We start from the raw sequence: 16,592 nt of genomic DNA, 5'->3' as shown, positions 1-16,592 counted from the left end.
CTGAACAATAAACAAAAACCAAAACGGGTACTTAATCCATAGAAAACAGTCACGTTCTGTGCGTTGATAACTGATCGAGAAAGTAACTTCTATAAATAGTATTTGTGCAGGTGTGTAATTTTCTTGGATCCCTAGTGATACGATGAGTCTTTTTTCTTATCAAAAAAAAAGTGGAGAAAGAGGTAGGCAGAGACTTGATAGCTGATAACTGATTGAAAATTTATGAATGTACATATATGTATGAATATGTACATATACATATGTACATATGCATTTGTTAGAATGTAAAACTTTCTTGGACTCTACTTAGATGACGGAGACCCTGGGGGCCCATGGGACATGTCTACGACACCTTCGTTCGTCCTCGATTACGAGGAGCCTGGCCATGCGGCGGGACAAGAGTGGCTACTGATGGCACAGACAGAGAGAGATCCCCTCACACTGCCCAGGTCAAAGGTCACCGTCCCTGTCCCCACCACCCGCCAGGACCACCTATCCCTGTGAACATAGACACGCTTCTTGCTCTTGTAGTCGGTGCTGCACTTCAGGCTCTTCAGCATATTTCAGGCTATATCTAGCACTTTTAAAAGTGGAATTGCATACAATTTATTTATTTTTTTTTTTTTAATATGTACATTATATTTTATATGTACATATATTCTATCTATTTTTGATTTTTTTCGCTGCATAGTATCCGAGTATAGTAGTACCACTAACCATACAGTATATAGATGTGCCAGTTCATACAACGAAAGTGTCACACACCGGCTTGCGCTATCCGTACCCCAGAGTGACGTCATCATGAGAGAGAGAGCGCAGAGAGAACATCTTTGCATGTGTTAGTACACACGCAATATGTTTCGACAAAAATATGTGATTGTATGTTTTTTCAGATTTTTTGAACTCTCTCAGGTCTGATCTGTTTTGCCACCAGCATGTTTTAGTGTATGGGTGCACATGCATTCTCACGTACTTTGCGTGTGTGTGTTTACTATTGCTGGCCGCTAGAACTGAAATTTGAGTTTGGTTCTTGTTTCGGGTCTTTTGATGGACTGACCTACCGCCACAAAATAAATGAAGAATGGGCAGGGGGTGGGGGTATGGTACACTAGGGCGCGGGAAACAAAATAAAAGCTGTTATTTGTTTGATTTATACCACAAAATATAAAATATTACAATAATATAATTACACATTTATTTCCTTATTTTAAGCAGGTTGATTATAAATTATACAAATTATTCAAACGCCGTCGGTTCTCGACGTTTTTGTTTATTATAACTAAAACAATGATGTATCTAAATATACAATATAAGAAAATATATATATATACTTAAATAAATATGCATAAATATAAATGGAATTGGTTTTACATATGTATATGTCAAATCAATTGTCAATCGCGCGCTTTCCGACGGGAATCTGCAAAGTACAAATTTAGATGCCGGTCGCACCTTGAATACTCTCATGGACAATACCCATAAATTTTCTAATTCAATTATAAAATATCTTATGTACATACATATGCACATAAATATTAAAGTTTATTACATTCGTATATTGCATGAGGGTTTTCAAAATTACTGCTGCCCGGTCAGCGTCGAGTCGGTGTGTCTCGAGAGAAAGAATACAAAAACAAAATATGAATCGTCTGCGTGCTGAAACCGTAGGGCAGCGTGGTCGCTGATGACTTTGGCGCGGCACAGTGGGACTCAGCCGAAATAGTAAAAAAATTTTATGAGTGCTTTAGATAAATTCTAATAGAGAATTTTCCAATCGAATTTTCCCACTGTGCCGCTCCAAAGACATCGGCGATCCGCGACCACCGCTTCGACGGTGCTGAGGCTCGAGAGTCCAGAATTGCCGAACAGACGAAACCGATGGGCAGCGGGGTCGCGGTAGAGACGAAGTACAAGCGAAAAGGGAATTGAAACCCCGCGCGCTCCCTCGTGCCTTTTGGGTTCTAATGTGAGGACCCGCCATAGAACAGCTTTTTGGTCGCTCATGCAACATCTTGGTATTGTATAGTCTTTGGTATTGTAAAGTCTTTGATATAAACAAAACGTCGAGAACCGACGGCGTTTGCATAATTTGTATAATTTATAATCAACCTGTTTAAAATAAGGAAATAAATGTGTAATTATATTATTGTAATATTTTATATTTTGTGGTATAAATCAAACAAATAACAGCTTTTATTTTGTTTCCCGCGCCCTAGTGTACCATACCCCCACCCCCTGCCCATTCTTCATTTATTTTGTGGCGGTAGGTCAGTCCATCAAAAGACCCGAAACAAGAACCAAACTCAAATTTCAGTTCTAGCGGCCAGCAATAGTAAACACACACACGCAAAGTACGTGAGAATGCATGTGCACCCATACACTAAAACATGCTGGTGGCAAAACAGATCAGACCTGAGAGAGTTCAAAAAATCTGAAAAAACATACAATCACATATTTTTGTCGAAACATATTGCGTGTGTACTAACACATGCAAAGATGTTCTCTCTGCGCTCTCTCTCTCATGATGACGTCACTCTGGGGTACGGATAGCGCAAGCCGGTGTGTGACACTTTCGTTGTATGAACTGGCACATCTATATACTGTATGGTTAGTGGTAGTACGTACAAAACGCAATCACGCTCTTGGGTTTGAGCGCAGCTCAAATTCCGACTTGAGTGTATTTTTCAAGACTTTAAGCTATATTTCGATGCGTCATTTTTAACTTATTTTTTCGGTTTTACCCATATTTTGCAGATATATTTTTCGAATCTAGCTTATATTGACTCTGAAATTCTGGCAGCACTGCTTGTAGCTCCCCATGTATTTTACATTTAACATGGAATTAATATCTTACATATTCATTTCTGTTTTAGTTTAATGGCCATATGACAATAGACTTTGCTAATCGACCAACAGCAAAAACAGAAACAGCCTCATTTGGTAAAGCATGCAGTGAGAGAGAGAAAGAGAGATAGTTCGTCAGCTTGGATTTCCAGTTAAGCTGGTGGCGGCGCTGCGGCAGAAATGATCGATTGTTAAACTTTTCAGATGCAATTTTTCTGGCTGGCTGGCTGTGTGTGCATGAAAATATAACTAAATATATAAATAAATATAATAACTATAACAAATATTGCTTCATTTCTTCAGACGTGTCTGGAGACGGCTAAGAACACTAATTTTGGGTTTTCTCTCTGAAGCCATTTCTCTCTTCGCATCAAGGTTAGCTAAGTCTAGTGTCATAAGGCTTTAATTCTGCATACTCATGGAAAAACGGATTTGTAAATAGGTAGTTACCATGTACAAATTTAATATTTTGTTGACCCTTTTTTTTAATGTAATTTTAATTATAGGGTACTTTGCGTGTTGTATTAGTATTGCCTGCCGCCAGAACTGAAATTTGTGTATCGTTTTTTACCTGTTTCTCTTGAGGGTCCAGAGGATTTTAATGTATTGGTGTACACCATTATTACGTTGCTGGCATTTGTGGACTATTTTATTTTTGGTTTCTATGCTCACATACCCTGTACTTTAGCATTTTTAGAGTTGGCTCTTATTGAAGACGCTTGTCCCACGATATCAGAAGCGGCCAGTAATACCCATACCCATGCACCCATACATTAAAATACGCTGGACCACAAAAGAAAACAGAAACCAATCTCTGAAAACGTAAAAAGCTTACAATCACATTTACAAATCCGCGGTCACATTGATTTTCTCGCCACCATATCTATTCATCCGAATTCAAAATCGAGGAATAGGATGGAATTATTTGTCAGTATATTTACGGTATATTTAAAATTTGTGACGTACTTTTGGTATATATCTAAGGAGAAAACAGTACGTCTTATCGATAAATCCGCGGTCACACTGGTTGCGCTGAATTCTTAAAAATTTGTTTGCAGCAGCGACGAAAATGATGCAGATGAAAGAGTACAAGGAGGTGCCTCAGGACGTTCCTCAGGACGATACTGTGGTGCGTCAGCCCACGTCTGCAGATGCTGTCAGGATACCATCTGGACCTGGTGCGTGTATATCGTTATTTTCTTCTATGAACTATGCGTAGGCTGCAATACATGCACAGATTTGTGCGTTTGTGTGTTTGGGCGTGTGTTAAAAAATGTTGATTTTCTGTTTTCGGCAATTGATGCTAATGTTTGACGCATATGGATATAGTATAGCGTATAGATAATCAAGAACTACGCCCCATTGCAGAGAACTGGATGTCAATACCCGTGGGCATGCCCAACTGTCCCCAAGGACTCGAATATCTGACGGCTCTGGATCAATTGCTGGTGTCACAGAAAATCGAAAAACTGGAGCTCCTCACCGGCTTCGAGACGAAGAACCGCTTCAAAATTAAAAATTCGCTGGGACAGAATGTTTATTTCGCTTACGAGGAGAGCGACTGCTGTACCCGTAACATGCTGGGCAGAGCGCGGCCCTTCGAGATGAAGATCCTGGACAACTTCCAGAACGAGGTACTGCACCTAACCCGTCCGTTTCGCTGCGATTTGCTTTGCTGCTTCCCTGACTGCTTGAACGCTGTGGAGGTGTCGGCGCCGCCGGGACAGGTTATTGGAACAGTGGAGCAGGTCTGCACATTCCTACGACCAAAATTCAACATCAAGAACTCGTTTGGCGATACTGTTTTGCACATCGAGGGCCCCATCTGCCCCTGCAAGTGCTTCAGTGATACCAATTTCAAGGTTAGCACGCCGCCCAACAAGTGGGTATACATTCACACACACACACACTCACTATATATAGTACATACTGTGTGTATACATAGCATAAGCGTACGTATACTAGATGGACATACGTATGTAAATATCGGGGTACAGCCACTGCAGTCAGGGCCGTCATGACGTCATGGCGATATGTCTGACTGTACGTAAGAGAGTCAATTAATTCAGATATTTACTGCATTTGTGTATCAGTGTCTATATGCTGTATGTGTGTCTGTGCGAATGCCCGATTAATGCGGAACATAAAATATCAGACGCCTATTATAATTTGTACTATGTAGGTATTGAGCGCCAATAACGAGGAGATCGGAAAGATAAGCAAACAGTGGTCGGGCCTGGGAAGAGAGCTGTTCACCGATGCAGACTATTTTAGCGTCACGTTTCCCCTGAATCTGGATGTGCGCATGAAGGCCCTCATATTTGCAGCACTCTTTCTGATTGTAAGTACTCTTTCGGTCATGTTACTGTGGTTTATCCTCGTCTTATGCTCTCCATACTGTACATTCTAGGATGTGGTCTACTACGAGCACTAAGCCTGATGCCACAATTCGATGTATCGACAAACACACACGCACACACACACATTATATTTGCCGACTGCTTAGTGGTTAGACGTGTTGCATCGTCATAGCATTTAGGGTTTTTTTTACACATCACTTAATCGCAACCAACCGCATTTTCTGGGAATATGAGAACGTGCAACTCTTTGATCAACTTGGAATCTCCCGCGTAAATCGAAACTGGATGTGAATGGAATCTCCCCTCTGAGGGAATGGATTGGAATGATTTGCATACATACATCGTATGTACTCGCGCACAATGTTTAATTGAAATGCCGCTGAGTCGTTGCCTTTTCTGGCTTGGCATTTAAATCGCACAAAATCTGTAGCACTGAAACACACACACACGAACAAAAACGAGAACGAGTGCCTTATGACGTCCTAGTTGTTCCCCCACGGTTCCCCAATCTATATACCTCGACATAGCTTTGTTCTACCCAAAGGTCGGATCGGAGCACAGCAGGAATACTTAATAACAGCAACAATTGCGTACCTAACTAAATGGTTAACCTATTTGTAATTTGACACACAACATATTATCGAATATTTTTATATGAACATAATGGAAATCGAATTGTTAACATTATTCCAGATATATGAAAAATTTTTTCTAAAATTTATGGTTTCGTTAGTTTAGAGCCACACACACATTACTTATTGCATCACTTGCATTGCATATAACTTATGTACTTCATCATTTTATTTATCTCTCAGTTATGCTGTATGAATCTGTAAAATAAACAAAATATGTTTTATACAAAAAACAAACGCGGACCGGTGCCATATGTACAGAGGATTCGTGCGATGCGGGGTCTATTGTTCGATTGCGGTCAGTCGTGAACATTTGGAATGTAACTGAGCTTCGGCTTGGGTATGGGTAGTAGGAATGAAAAATATATCCTTCGTTGATCCCCCCTCAGTTATTCTTAGCAAAGTACTTGGTCTTCTCCTCTGGATCGGGCACAATCTGCAAACACAAATAGCCAGTCAATCCACTGTTTTATGTGGTAATTTATGAATGCTTACCGTATCGGCGCCTGGTCGCCAACCAGCTGGACAAACCTCGCCGTGGGTATCGGTGTACTGAAATGCCTGGACTAGGCGTATGGTCTCATCCACCGACCGGCCCACAGGCAGATCGTTCATCGTGATCTGACGCAGCACGCCGGCTTGATCAATGATAAAAAGACCGCGCAGCGCATGGCCACTCGACTCCAGATATACGCCATAGTCCTTGCTAATTTTGTGCGTCAAATCGGAGAGTAGCGGGATCTTTACGTCGCCCAGGCCGCCCTCCTTACGTGGCGTGTTAATCCAGGCCAGATGAGTAAAGTGGGAGTCTACGCTGGCCGCAATCACCTCAGTCTTGATCTTACGGAACTCCGAAATTCGATCCGAGAAGGCAATTATCTCCGTGGGACACACAAATGTGCTGGGGAAACACACATCGGAGAGTTTAGTGTATCAAATAGGTTCTGATCCAGTTCTACTTACAAGTCCAGTGGATAGAAGAGCAGGACTACGTATTTGCCCAGGTATTGGGAGAGCGATAGCTTCACGATCTCCTTGTTCACCACAGCAGTGCCCTCGAATGCAGGAGCTGGCTTCGAAACTGATTTTGGAAGCAAAGAAAATATGAATGTACCATAAAAAGCGCCATATGAGGTCGGTCCACACTTACTGACTGCCTTCGTGTACTGCAGCTGGTGATCGCCCTTCGGCTCCTCTGCGGGATACACAGATCCACCGGCGAAAGAGTAGCAGGATTCGCCATCGTCGGGCTTGGCGGCCAGGACGATAGCAGCGGCCAGTAGTAGGACGACTAAGTACTTGTACATGTTGCACTCGCTAACTTCTCTGAAATGAAATACACGTAGGCTTGATTAGTTTCGGTTGATACTATTATTACCGACACGCAACGCCTCCCCGCTAGCAGAAGGGGACGCACCCACAAATCGTGGCACATGTACACACACACACTCACACCAACACAGTTCGCGGCCACGCAGTCAAAATTTCGATGTATTTGTCTTTCAATAAGTCTAGTTCTTCGCTATAATGCGGCACATACAACGCAACCCGTTCACTTGTTGTTGGTATCGCTTCCGTAATGATAAGCACAATTCAATGCTTATCAATCCAATGGCCTGGCTGGCAATATATTTTATGGTTGTCAGTGTGTAATTGAATGAAACGAAGTCGAAGCAGCAACGAAAGCGAAAATATCCATGCAGCTTCTATATTCACTCAGCTCTCCCTGTTTATCAGTACATTTTGTAGTCTGTAAAAATAATTTTGTTTGACAATAAACTCACACACAACAGGCAGCTGTTTCCTATTTAAATGCTATAATTAACTCTTCTGTTTTGTGAACCAAACTGAATGCCGGCTTGTTGTTCTTCTGGTTCGCAACGCTTTACAACACTGTCGATGTTTGCGGTTTCATACCCAGTAGAAGAGTATATTCGGTTGGTGCATAGGTATGAAGCAGTGTAGGTAGGTAGCTATATTCCATCAATTGCAATTAAAATAATTGAATAGTTATTTTTTATTGTACTTACAAGATATAAACTTTATTAAAATATATTTATATAAATTGCTGCGCTTATAAATTAAAGTGTATGCCTGGAGTTAAAACAGAGCACATGTTTCTATGCATTTTTTACTTGCTACGACCAATAAATATATAATATATGTATGTATCTCTCTTAAGATCTAGACGATACATCATGCGTTATGGGCACAAACTACAAACTACAACAAATTGAGCAAAAATCTGCATTAATTGCACAAAAAGCGATCATTAAAAGTACATTATTGCTGAGCTTGTCGATATTACTCTAATATTGCTAAACCTTTGATTGAGAAACTTTTTGTGGGAGTTATGGTTGGTTGGTTGCTGGTATTTGTTGCAGTGTTATTCTTATCGCTGATTGGAGCATGCGTTGCGCATGTGAGAAAAAATGCACCGTGCTTCTCAGCACCCTGGCCTAGCTCTCCCAGACCTCATCGCGCTGTTTGGCAGCTAAAAGTTTACGTTCTGCAATGGAATAAACACAGATTGGATGAGACCATCATTCGGCGGGCACTTGTTAACGCGCGACCCCACCTTTGGCTTCACGTAGAACACGCCTCTCGTTCTCACGCTCCTCCGGCGCTGTTGCCAGTTTCACTCCCAAGGCTCCGGATACTAGACGTCGGGCCAAGGCCGTGCATGTCTCCGGACGCTGGCGATATGGTTGCAGTGAGACGGCACCGGCCTTCTTGGCCTTGACTCGCGATTCGAGTGTGGCCTCGGCCAGCGGCTTTAATTTCACAAATGGATGTCCCATTGTTAACACCTCAGCAGCTGTGCAGAGAATGAATGGACGGATTGCATAGAATGTTACATAGAATCTTGAATTGGGAAAAGAGCATTTCAAATACCCACCAATGCGGGAACTGCTAAACACAGCCAAAGCGTGGGTATCATCTACCCATTTTATATCGAAGCCACTGCCTTTGTACTGCGAGAAGAGCATGAGCAGGTCGGGCGTTTTGAACTCCACTGGAAAATTGGACACCTCCAGCACGTGAGGGAACTCCTCGTCGTTTAGTAGGGACTGCTTGATGTGAAACACCTGGCGGGACCAAATCCACGTTTCAGAATATAAATGGATTCCGGGAAAGGTTTAACTCTACTCACGGTGTAGTCCATCTTGGGCAGCTCTATTTTGCACTTGCCCACAGAATCGTTCAGTTCTTGGAGAATCTTCGGATCCAGACAGTCGCCGCTCTCATCAAACATATTCTCCCAGTCATCCTCTTCTTCCTCATCGTCATCTTCGGTGGTGCTGCCTCCAGGTGGTTTTGCTGTCGCTGTTGCCCGAGTGGCTGCCTTGGAGACCAACTCGATCTTCTCGGGTATCTCCAGCACATCCGAAACAAAGGTTTGTTTCATGATGCGTCGATTGCTGCGATTGATTTCCTGCACAAGTACGTCGACAGATATTCGAGGGGTTCAGACTTTACTCTCGGAGATCGACTTACCTTCGAGGCTCGCTGCAGCTCGCGCTCATCATTATCACATTTGGCAGCTTCCTCTGCATTGTTGGTCCGGGATGCCGCCACATCCTCGATTCGCAATGGCGGCGGGTGCTGTTTTCCATTGCTGTTGGCTTTGCTACCACTGACGGGCTTTGTACGCTGGCCGCTGCTCATGATCTGTGTGTGGATACGTGAAATGGTTAGCGGTGCAATGACTCCTACTCCATTCTTGCAACACTCACCTCCTTATCACAGTTGCCGGTGCTGTCTTGGTTCGATTCGTTTTCAGTTCTCACTTCAGTCCCGCTGCCCGATATCACAAGCACCGTAGCTGCCTCCGCCTCTGTTTCAGTGGGTTTTTCCGTTGCCGATATCAATTTCTTGCTACGTTCCTTACGCTCCCGATGCGACTTGGGTTTCTTCGTGAGCTTCTGCTGACTGTTGCCGTCGTCTGGTTTGGACGGGTTTACTTTTGCTTCTGCAACTGGCGCTGCTTCCACTGGTAATGCGCTTGGCGCCGCAGTCGTTTTAGTTGCTGCTGATGTCGCTGTCGCTGAGCTGCTGGTTGTTGTGGTTGTCGGTGGTGTAGTTTGACTGCGTCGTGCCCTTGGCACATATACAGCTCGGTCGGGGCGGCGTTCACGTCGAGTGGACTGTTGCTCTCTAAGAAGCAGAAAGCCAAAACAGAGGCGATAAAATGAACGGCTAATCGATTAGTATACAAAAGAATTTCGTCAATTGTACAGTGAAACCTCTAACAGATATAATGATCAAAGTAACATTTTTTCCTCATGCATTGGTTCGGCTGTACAACTAACATATAAAAGTGAGATTATCCACCTGCTCGGTGATTCTTTGGAAGTAGAATTCGATATTTCTGTTCCTGCAGCTGTCTCTGCTGGCGTTTCGTTCGATGCAGCTGTCTCTTCGCTGCTGCTGTTCTTCCTAAGTGCTGGCGGTCTATACAAGTCCACAGAGTTCGATTTGCTTACTGCGGGAGAGGAGAGAGAGAGATAAGAGATAATCAGAGGATGAGTGAGGAAAGCAGAAGAGTTGGCAAACAAACAATCACAAAAACCAAAGGTGAAGCAACGAATTTGGCATAAAATAAATTAAAAACTAAATTCACTAATGTTGACCCAATTTTCCCTCTCTCGCTGTTTGCGCCCAGCTTCGTGAATGTCAACACTATAGTAGAGAGAGAGAGAGAGAGAGACATCGCAACAAGTGAGCGTGCGCAGCCAGCCGCTCAGCTGAGCGACCGAACGAGCGTCTGTAATGATGCAACAGCACCAAAAATCCACTTGAGAAAGAGGGCGACCTTGAATGAGCTGCGTGACCCGCTGCGCTGCCTTCGTACAGCGTCGTTTTCGACGTCGTTTGGCTAGCATTTGGATATTTTTAGTTAAATACATATGTAATTGGGATACCCTAGCTGGAGGCAAAGTTGCATTTTTTTGTTAGAAGCAACATAATATTGAATACTCTGAGCCCAAGAAAACATGTAAAATGGAAATTTTTTAAATAACTAATATCTTTCACCATACAATTCGAGTAATTAATTATTGGAATTATCAAGTAAATTTCATAACTGGAGTACTAGATATGTTAAAAGGTATACCTTGCGTCGGCGTAAAGACAAAATACTTATTAATTTGTTGTTGCTTTTGCTTTGGTTCGCCTACGCTTTGTCTTCAATTCGTATTTTCTTGTGTATTTGCAAGCAGTTTGGCAGCTTGCTAAATGCATACATATACCCCAAACGGCACCCACCAAAAATGGGGATAGCGTTACTTACAAGGTGTCTCGCTGATATGCTTCTTCACGCCCATTTTACAGGGCTCAGTTACGGTGTTTCTCCTGTTCGCACTACTACTGCTGATGCTGTTGCTGCCTTTGCCGTTATGTCCGTTGCTCCGCCAACTCCTGATTGGCTGATTCAGCTGCTGCTTTCGTCTGTCAATTTATTATATTTCTTAGATTCAAGTTCACTACGTCTTTCGCAACAAAAAGTCTACTCACGCCTCAAAGCCGTGCGGATCGAGGAGCTGATTGCGAAAACAAAGCACAGTGCGTCGCTGCGGCCCTTGCCCCACCGAGAATGTGAAAAGATCGTACTGGTGTTTGTAGTTCTCACATGTTTGATGGATGAGATAGCGGCGATAATTGCCCACAGGTGGAAAGAGCAGCACACTACAAAGAGAACGGGGCCAGTGTAATGGGAGAGGAGAGCAAATTCAGTATCGATTTCATGTATGTGGGAGCGAGAGAGCTCCAACAACTTGAATTCACTTTACGAAACATTCTGGCACTCACACTTACACACACACACATCTTTATACCTAATATCGGGAGGCAAACACGCTCGAAAGAGTGCGAGCACCATCCGCTAACAGGTTGCTTCGGGCCGAGAAGAAGACCCGTCAAGAAGCACGCAAGCTCTCAAAAACCTAAGCGCGACTTGTAAATTATTATGCAATACCGTAACATGACCGAAGCGGCGTAATGTAATATATTATATTCATATATCTATGCTGTTGCTGTTGCGGCGCTTCACTGTCTGTTGTTTATTGCATGGCGATTAATTGTTTATTAAACGCGTATTGCATGCCAAAGCACAAGAAACGGTGTTAGGCGGTCCCCATTCAGTCGACGTCGGCGTCGACGCAACTGCAATGCGGAAAATCTGCAAGAGAGCTGTGCTGCTGCTGTTGGGGTTTGTGTTGTTGCTGTGGCAGCTGGGAAAACTCGAAATTGTATGGCATTTGCAAAACTGGTAATATCTGCACGAAAGGCCCACAAAACTCGTACTACATTGCATCTTCTCGTTGCTTTTGTTGCTGTTGTTTTGTTTTTTGGTTACATATTTCCGCGTTGCAATTCCTGTTGTTTTTTTTAGGTGGAAACCCGGTTACACAAAGCTTTTGTTGTTGTTGTTGTTTTTATTGTTGAGGCTGCCGCGCCACACCAGCTGCTAGCTAGTACTTCACACATACACACAGTCGTTCGCACGCACTCACACTCACGCACTAACATTCTCGTGGCAAAGATTCTAGATTGGTTTCTTACCCACTGCTCAGCCGTTTCTGCACAAATAATTCTATGTCACAACCAACATTATAAACAAATTCCTGGTCAATCAAGCTTAAGCTAGCTGCGAATGCCGATCGCTCGCCGTTCTCCAGTTTATTTGATAAATATGCGACCCTACGTCGCCAGCGCGTTAAAAATACATATATATATATATATATATATATACATATATATACATATATATACAGTTAGAATATTAGTGTGACCGCGGATTAAACGATAAAATATTCGAATGAGTGAACGAATTTAGCCCACTTAAGCCCCCTCTATTGAAACAGGTGAACTACTTGAGTTAAACCGGGGAAAAAAGTACTGCTTGTACATTCTTCTTGTAGATCCATCATATTCTTCCTCGTTACTTACAGAAAAGTTAAAACGATATCTTTCACCTCAACTTTACTAACATTCGTCAAGTTCAATTATTTTCTTGGAATGTAATACCAACTGGTCTACAATGGGTTAAACATTCTGATCGTTTTACTATTCGGTTTAACATGCTAGCTAGGTCCCTCAGACCTGAAAAAATAATTTTACTGATGAATCAATTTTCTATATGACTGCCTTATTTGAAGTGTTCGTTTATATTTGATGTTTTATAAAATAAGGTTCAAATAGAAAAGGTCAACAAAATGGCCATTATGTAGATGGTAACTACACGGTAACTACATATTTAGTACATATGAACTACATATTTAAGGAGTATGGCACTTGTATACCCTATTTCCTTTAATAACTGTATAACATTACTTTGCTAATAACCTTGATATTCGATTTTGAAACTGGACTAGCTGCAAAAACAAACACAATCCTTTGGTAAAAGTTTGTGTGTGAGAGCGAGAGAGATATACATATGCGTCCAGTTTCAAACTTTCGTTGCGACAGCTTTAAAACAGACTAATTTCTTTTGTGTGAAAGTTTCTGTACCCTATGTTCTTTAATATACCTTTAAAAATGAAATCGAATATATCAAATTGATTTAATATACCATTATATACCGATATAACGTAAATATACCTTGAACTCAATTTCGACGTTTAAATATCTCGATTAGGATATAATATAGCCTAAACGGATTTATATATATATACAGCTAGAACTTTTTTCTGCAAAAGAATCCATAGTAATATCGATTTTATTCTTTCCACTGTCGACTTCTTTAAAACGCAAACGGTTAGGTCACTATCTTGCGAATTATTCAACAATTTACATGATTCCTGGAAGATAATGAAATAACTGGAATTTTTTAGATTCGATTTCTATATACAAAAATGATTTTTACAATTTCCAATAGAGCCCGCGACTTTTATTTAAGAGTACCCATATTGTACCAATCGACACTATCGATCAATCTAGCAAATACGCATGGAGCCAACATCTGATCGGCTTTAAAAACATTAAAAAAAGCCTAAAATAGGAAACATTTGTGGATAAAAGTCAGCCAAACGTGTTACTTAATTTATATTAAACATACGGGTTTCTTGAGAAATAGCATTATCCTGGTCATAATTGGTAAGAGCACTGATAAACTGCGCCTGCAAGCGAAAGCTAAACTTTTACCAATGCCAGCTTTTAAATGCGGAGCCGTCTAAACAACATCGGCCAGAAGCTGATCTTGATCTTAAACAGAGAAGACGAAAATGTCTGCACATATTCAGAATAAAAGAAAACCTCAAAAATCTTAACATGAACATATGCATGCACATGTGCTGAACTACACACACAAAAACAGAGCCAAGTGAAGAGTACAGTAATTACTGGGTATGGGCATAATACAGATTTCTCCGCTATGCCGTGTCTCCGGCCACTAACTCAGATGACTATACCATTTTATGAACAAAAGCAAAACAAGCGATAAAGTGCATATTGTATGCATTGTCATTCTTAGCCGGACCACGCTTTTGCTGACTCCGTTCTTTTTTCTCAGATCTCACAGCAGGCTGAGGACTAAGCAGAATCGAATGAAATTTTCAAAACAGTCCCTTATTTTCAAACAAATATTGCGTTTGGTATCGTAGTGCAATTAACTCAGTAAAATTGATATTTGTGCAAAGCGATTTTTAAAGTGGTTTAGGAACCCTTCCGGGCTTAATTTTCATTATTATTTCTATTTTATAGTTAATAGATTTGCAAAACTAAGGAACCTAAAGTATTTTAAATAGTTCGGTGTTTTATCAACAAAATAATGTATAATTACAAAATTCGTTCAACAAAAGTTGATATTTGTGCAAAAATTAGTTCACGAAAAAAATTCACCATTTAAATATTGCTTGCCTTTCGAAATAAAGTAACTTTTAAGAACATAAATAATACTAATATAGATATCCCCATTCCACACACAGAGATCCAGAAAATGAGCACCGAAGAAAATAATGCCCTCGGCTTCGTATCGGACATGAGTCGTCTCTGCATGAACGAGCTCTACTCGGACGTGATATTCTTGGTGGAGGATCAGCGTTTGCCGGGTCACCGCAACATTCTGGCAGCTCGCTCTGAGTACTTCCGCGCCCTGCTCTACGGGGACATGGCAGAGTCGAAAGAGCGGGAAATTCGGCTGGAGGTGACGTCTGAGTCTTTCAAGATAATACTCGAGTACCTTTATTCGGGCAACCTACCTATTTCCACACTAAACGTGGATCAGATAGTCGATGTGCTAGATTTGAGCCATCTTTACGGGTTGAAATACGTTGAAACGGTCATAGCCATATACCTCCAGAATAATCTGAGCCTCAGCAATGTGTGCGTGATCCTGGATGCAGCGCGCCGATGCTATCTGAACGATCTGACCAAAGAATGCCTCAAGTATATGGATCGCAATGTGGTCGCCCTACTAAAACAAGAATCCTTCCAGCTACTGTCCAAGGAATCACTTGAGGAAGTCCTGCGACGAGACAGCTTCTGTGCCCCCGAAGTGGAAATCTTTCGGTCTGTATGCAAATGGAAGGAAAATAATCCGAGCGAAGATATCAAGACGATGCTCTCCCTTGTACGTCTCCCCCTTATGAGTATCGATGACCTGCTGCATGTGGTGCGTCCATCGCACATATTTGAGTCGGACAAAATATTCCATGCCATTGATCAATTGAACACTGGAGAGAATCTGCCCTACCGCATAATCGTGTTGCCGGGGGAGAATGTGGCAAGCCATAAGTATAATGTCGGCCATAACACTGACAACCAAAATGAGAAACTTTTTGTGCTGAGCAACTTCTTCGTAATCAACTCTATTGAAATAACTGCATGTAGTTTAAAAGACTTTTCATGCCACGTGGAGGTATCATGCGATCGAACTCACTGGGATCGTGTGGGAACTGTCGGAATAAAATCCACCTCATTTGGTCCGCAAATCCGCTTCACGGAGCGTACTGTTCGCTACATTCGGATCGTGAAAGCACAAACATATTCAAATACTAATTTAAGTGCCATGTATCTAGATGTGAACTAAATGCAGTGCATTCAAAGTCTTTCTGACTTTGCTGTTTTTAATTTTAATCAAGGAATCCAACTGGAATCGGTTCTAAAAAGCTCATTGATTCTTGTGAAATTTCGAAATCGGGGAATCATTCTATTGCCATGTATGTATGTATACCTAAGCATACTCAAATTAATGTTGGTACGTTTCCGGACAACTCCCAAACCTTGGAAGAGCTAGATATGTATATCTCGGGCAAATGGCATCGTAAAGCCCGTTTTTCGTCACCTGTCTGACTATGAGTTTTAGCCTATTCATGCTGAAACCATGTAAGTATAAGTACCACTACATGTATGACACATTTTTGGCTAATTCTCGACCATTGACAGAATAGGAAAGTTCTTTTTCCGGTAACCTTCTCCGCCTTTGCAAAGTACGCGGACAAGGAAACGAAACTAAAACAAATAAGCAGAGAAGTCAAGCCCGATGGCAGCACTGAAACGCATTCTACATGGTTATGGAAAAGCGAACGTCCACCAATATACATATTCCCTGAAGCACCTCCTGCTCTTATGGCGAAGTTGCTAGCATCTGCCTATTGCGTTGATGAAACAGAAGTCAAGTTTGAAAATACTCCGGTTGACAAGCAACAGGTAAGCAACATGTCACTGTTTTTTGCTCAACTTTTTGCTTAAACGTTGTGTTATACACACAGTACAATAAAACGAGTACTTAAAAGTAGCATATCTTGTGGAAAAT

The 16,592-nt window shown here is 41.8% G+C and overlaps 4 protein-coding genes across 6 annotated transcripts; 2 read left to right on the top strand and 2 right to left on the bottom strand.

Annotated features, from left to right (window-relative positions):
• The first annotated feature begins 3,811 nt into the window (after positions 1-3,811).
• On the top strand, positions 3,812-5,965 carry LOC6602811 (phospholipid scramblase 1). Of its 2 annotated transcripts, XM_026992064.1 has the most exons (5): positions 3,812-3,837; positions 3,903-4,022; positions 4,213-4,706; positions 5,027-5,185; positions 5,255-5,965. In XM_026992064.1, exons 2-5 carry the CDS (start codon positions 3,914-3,916, stop codon positions 5,276-5,278), a joined length of 786 nt encoding a protein of 261 aa, XP_026847865.1. In that variant the 5' UTR covers positions 3,812-3,837; positions 3,903-3,913; the 3' UTR covers positions 5,279-5,965. The 2 variants fall into 2 exon arrangements, with proteins under 2 accessions (XP_026847865.1, XP_026847864.1); XM_026992063.1 differs by lacking the exon at positions 3,812-3,837 and having other exon boundaries at positions 3,894-4,022.
• Positions 5,966-5,983: 18 nt separating this feature from the next.
• On the bottom strand, positions 5,984-7,523 carry LOC6602810 (peroxiredoxin-2). Its single transcript, XM_026992065.1, has 5 exons — positions 7,290-7,523; positions 6,987-7,162; positions 6,800-6,917; positions 6,332-6,737; positions 5,984-6,272 (listed from the first exon to the last, which is right to left on the bottom strand). The coding sequence occupies exons 2-5, from the start codon at positions 7,141-7,143 to the stop codon at positions 6,222-6,224; spliced, it is 732 nt and encodes a 243-aa protein (XP_026847866.1). The 5' UTR covers positions 7,144-7,162; positions 7,290-7,523; the 3' UTR covers positions 5,984-6,221.
• A 391-nt stretch (positions 7,524-7,914) lies between these two features.
• On the bottom strand, positions 7,915-12,514 carry LOC6602843 (R3H and coiled-coil domain-containing protein 1). The gene is made up of 10 exons (XM_002027775.2): positions 12,401-12,514; positions 11,354-11,524; positions 11,130-11,287; positions 10,172-10,322; positions 9,574-9,994; positions 9,335-9,508; positions 8,991-9,272; positions 8,736-8,925; positions 8,415-8,654; positions 7,915-8,345 (listed from the first exon to the last, which is right to left on the bottom strand). Exons 3-10 carry the CDS (start codon positions 11,161-11,163, stop codon positions 8,296-8,298), a joined length of 1,542 nt encoding a protein of 513 aa, XP_002027811.2. The 5' UTR covers positions 11,164-11,287; positions 11,354-11,524; positions 12,401-12,514; the 3' UTR covers positions 7,915-8,295.
• A 1,344-nt stretch (positions 12,515-13,858) lies between these two features.
• On the top strand, positions 13,859-15,885 carry LOC6602841 (BTB/POZ domain-containing protein 9). 2 transcript variants are annotated; one of them, XM_002027773.2, is made up of 2 exons: positions 13,859-13,933; positions 14,764-15,885. In XM_002027773.2, the coding sequence occupies exon 2, from the start codon at positions 14,775-14,777 to the stop codon at positions 15,864-15,866; it is 1,092 nt and encodes a 363-aa protein (XP_002027809.2). In that variant the 5' UTR covers positions 13,859-13,933; positions 14,764-14,774; the 3' UTR covers positions 15,867-15,885. The 2 variants fall into 2 exon arrangements, with proteins under 2 accessions (XP_002027809.2, XP_026847862.1); XM_026992061.1 differs by lacking the exon at positions 13,859-13,933 and adding an exon at positions 14,144-14,182.
• The last annotated feature ends 707 nt before the right edge of the window (positions 15,886-16,592 follow it).

This window comes from Drosophila persimilis, unplaced genomic scaffold (assembly GCF_003286085.1).
Source record: "Drosophila persimilis strain 14011-0111.01,24,50 unplaced genomic scaffold, DperRS2 tig00000700-arrow-arrow-pilon, whole genome shotgun sequence".
In the NCBI taxonomy this organism is placed as follows: domain Eukaryota; kingdom Metazoa; phylum Arthropoda; class Insecta; order Diptera; family Drosophilidae; genus Drosophila; species Drosophila persimilis.
Note: the sequence above shows the minus strand (reverse complement) of the source record. Positions and strands in the feature narration are given on the sequence as shown.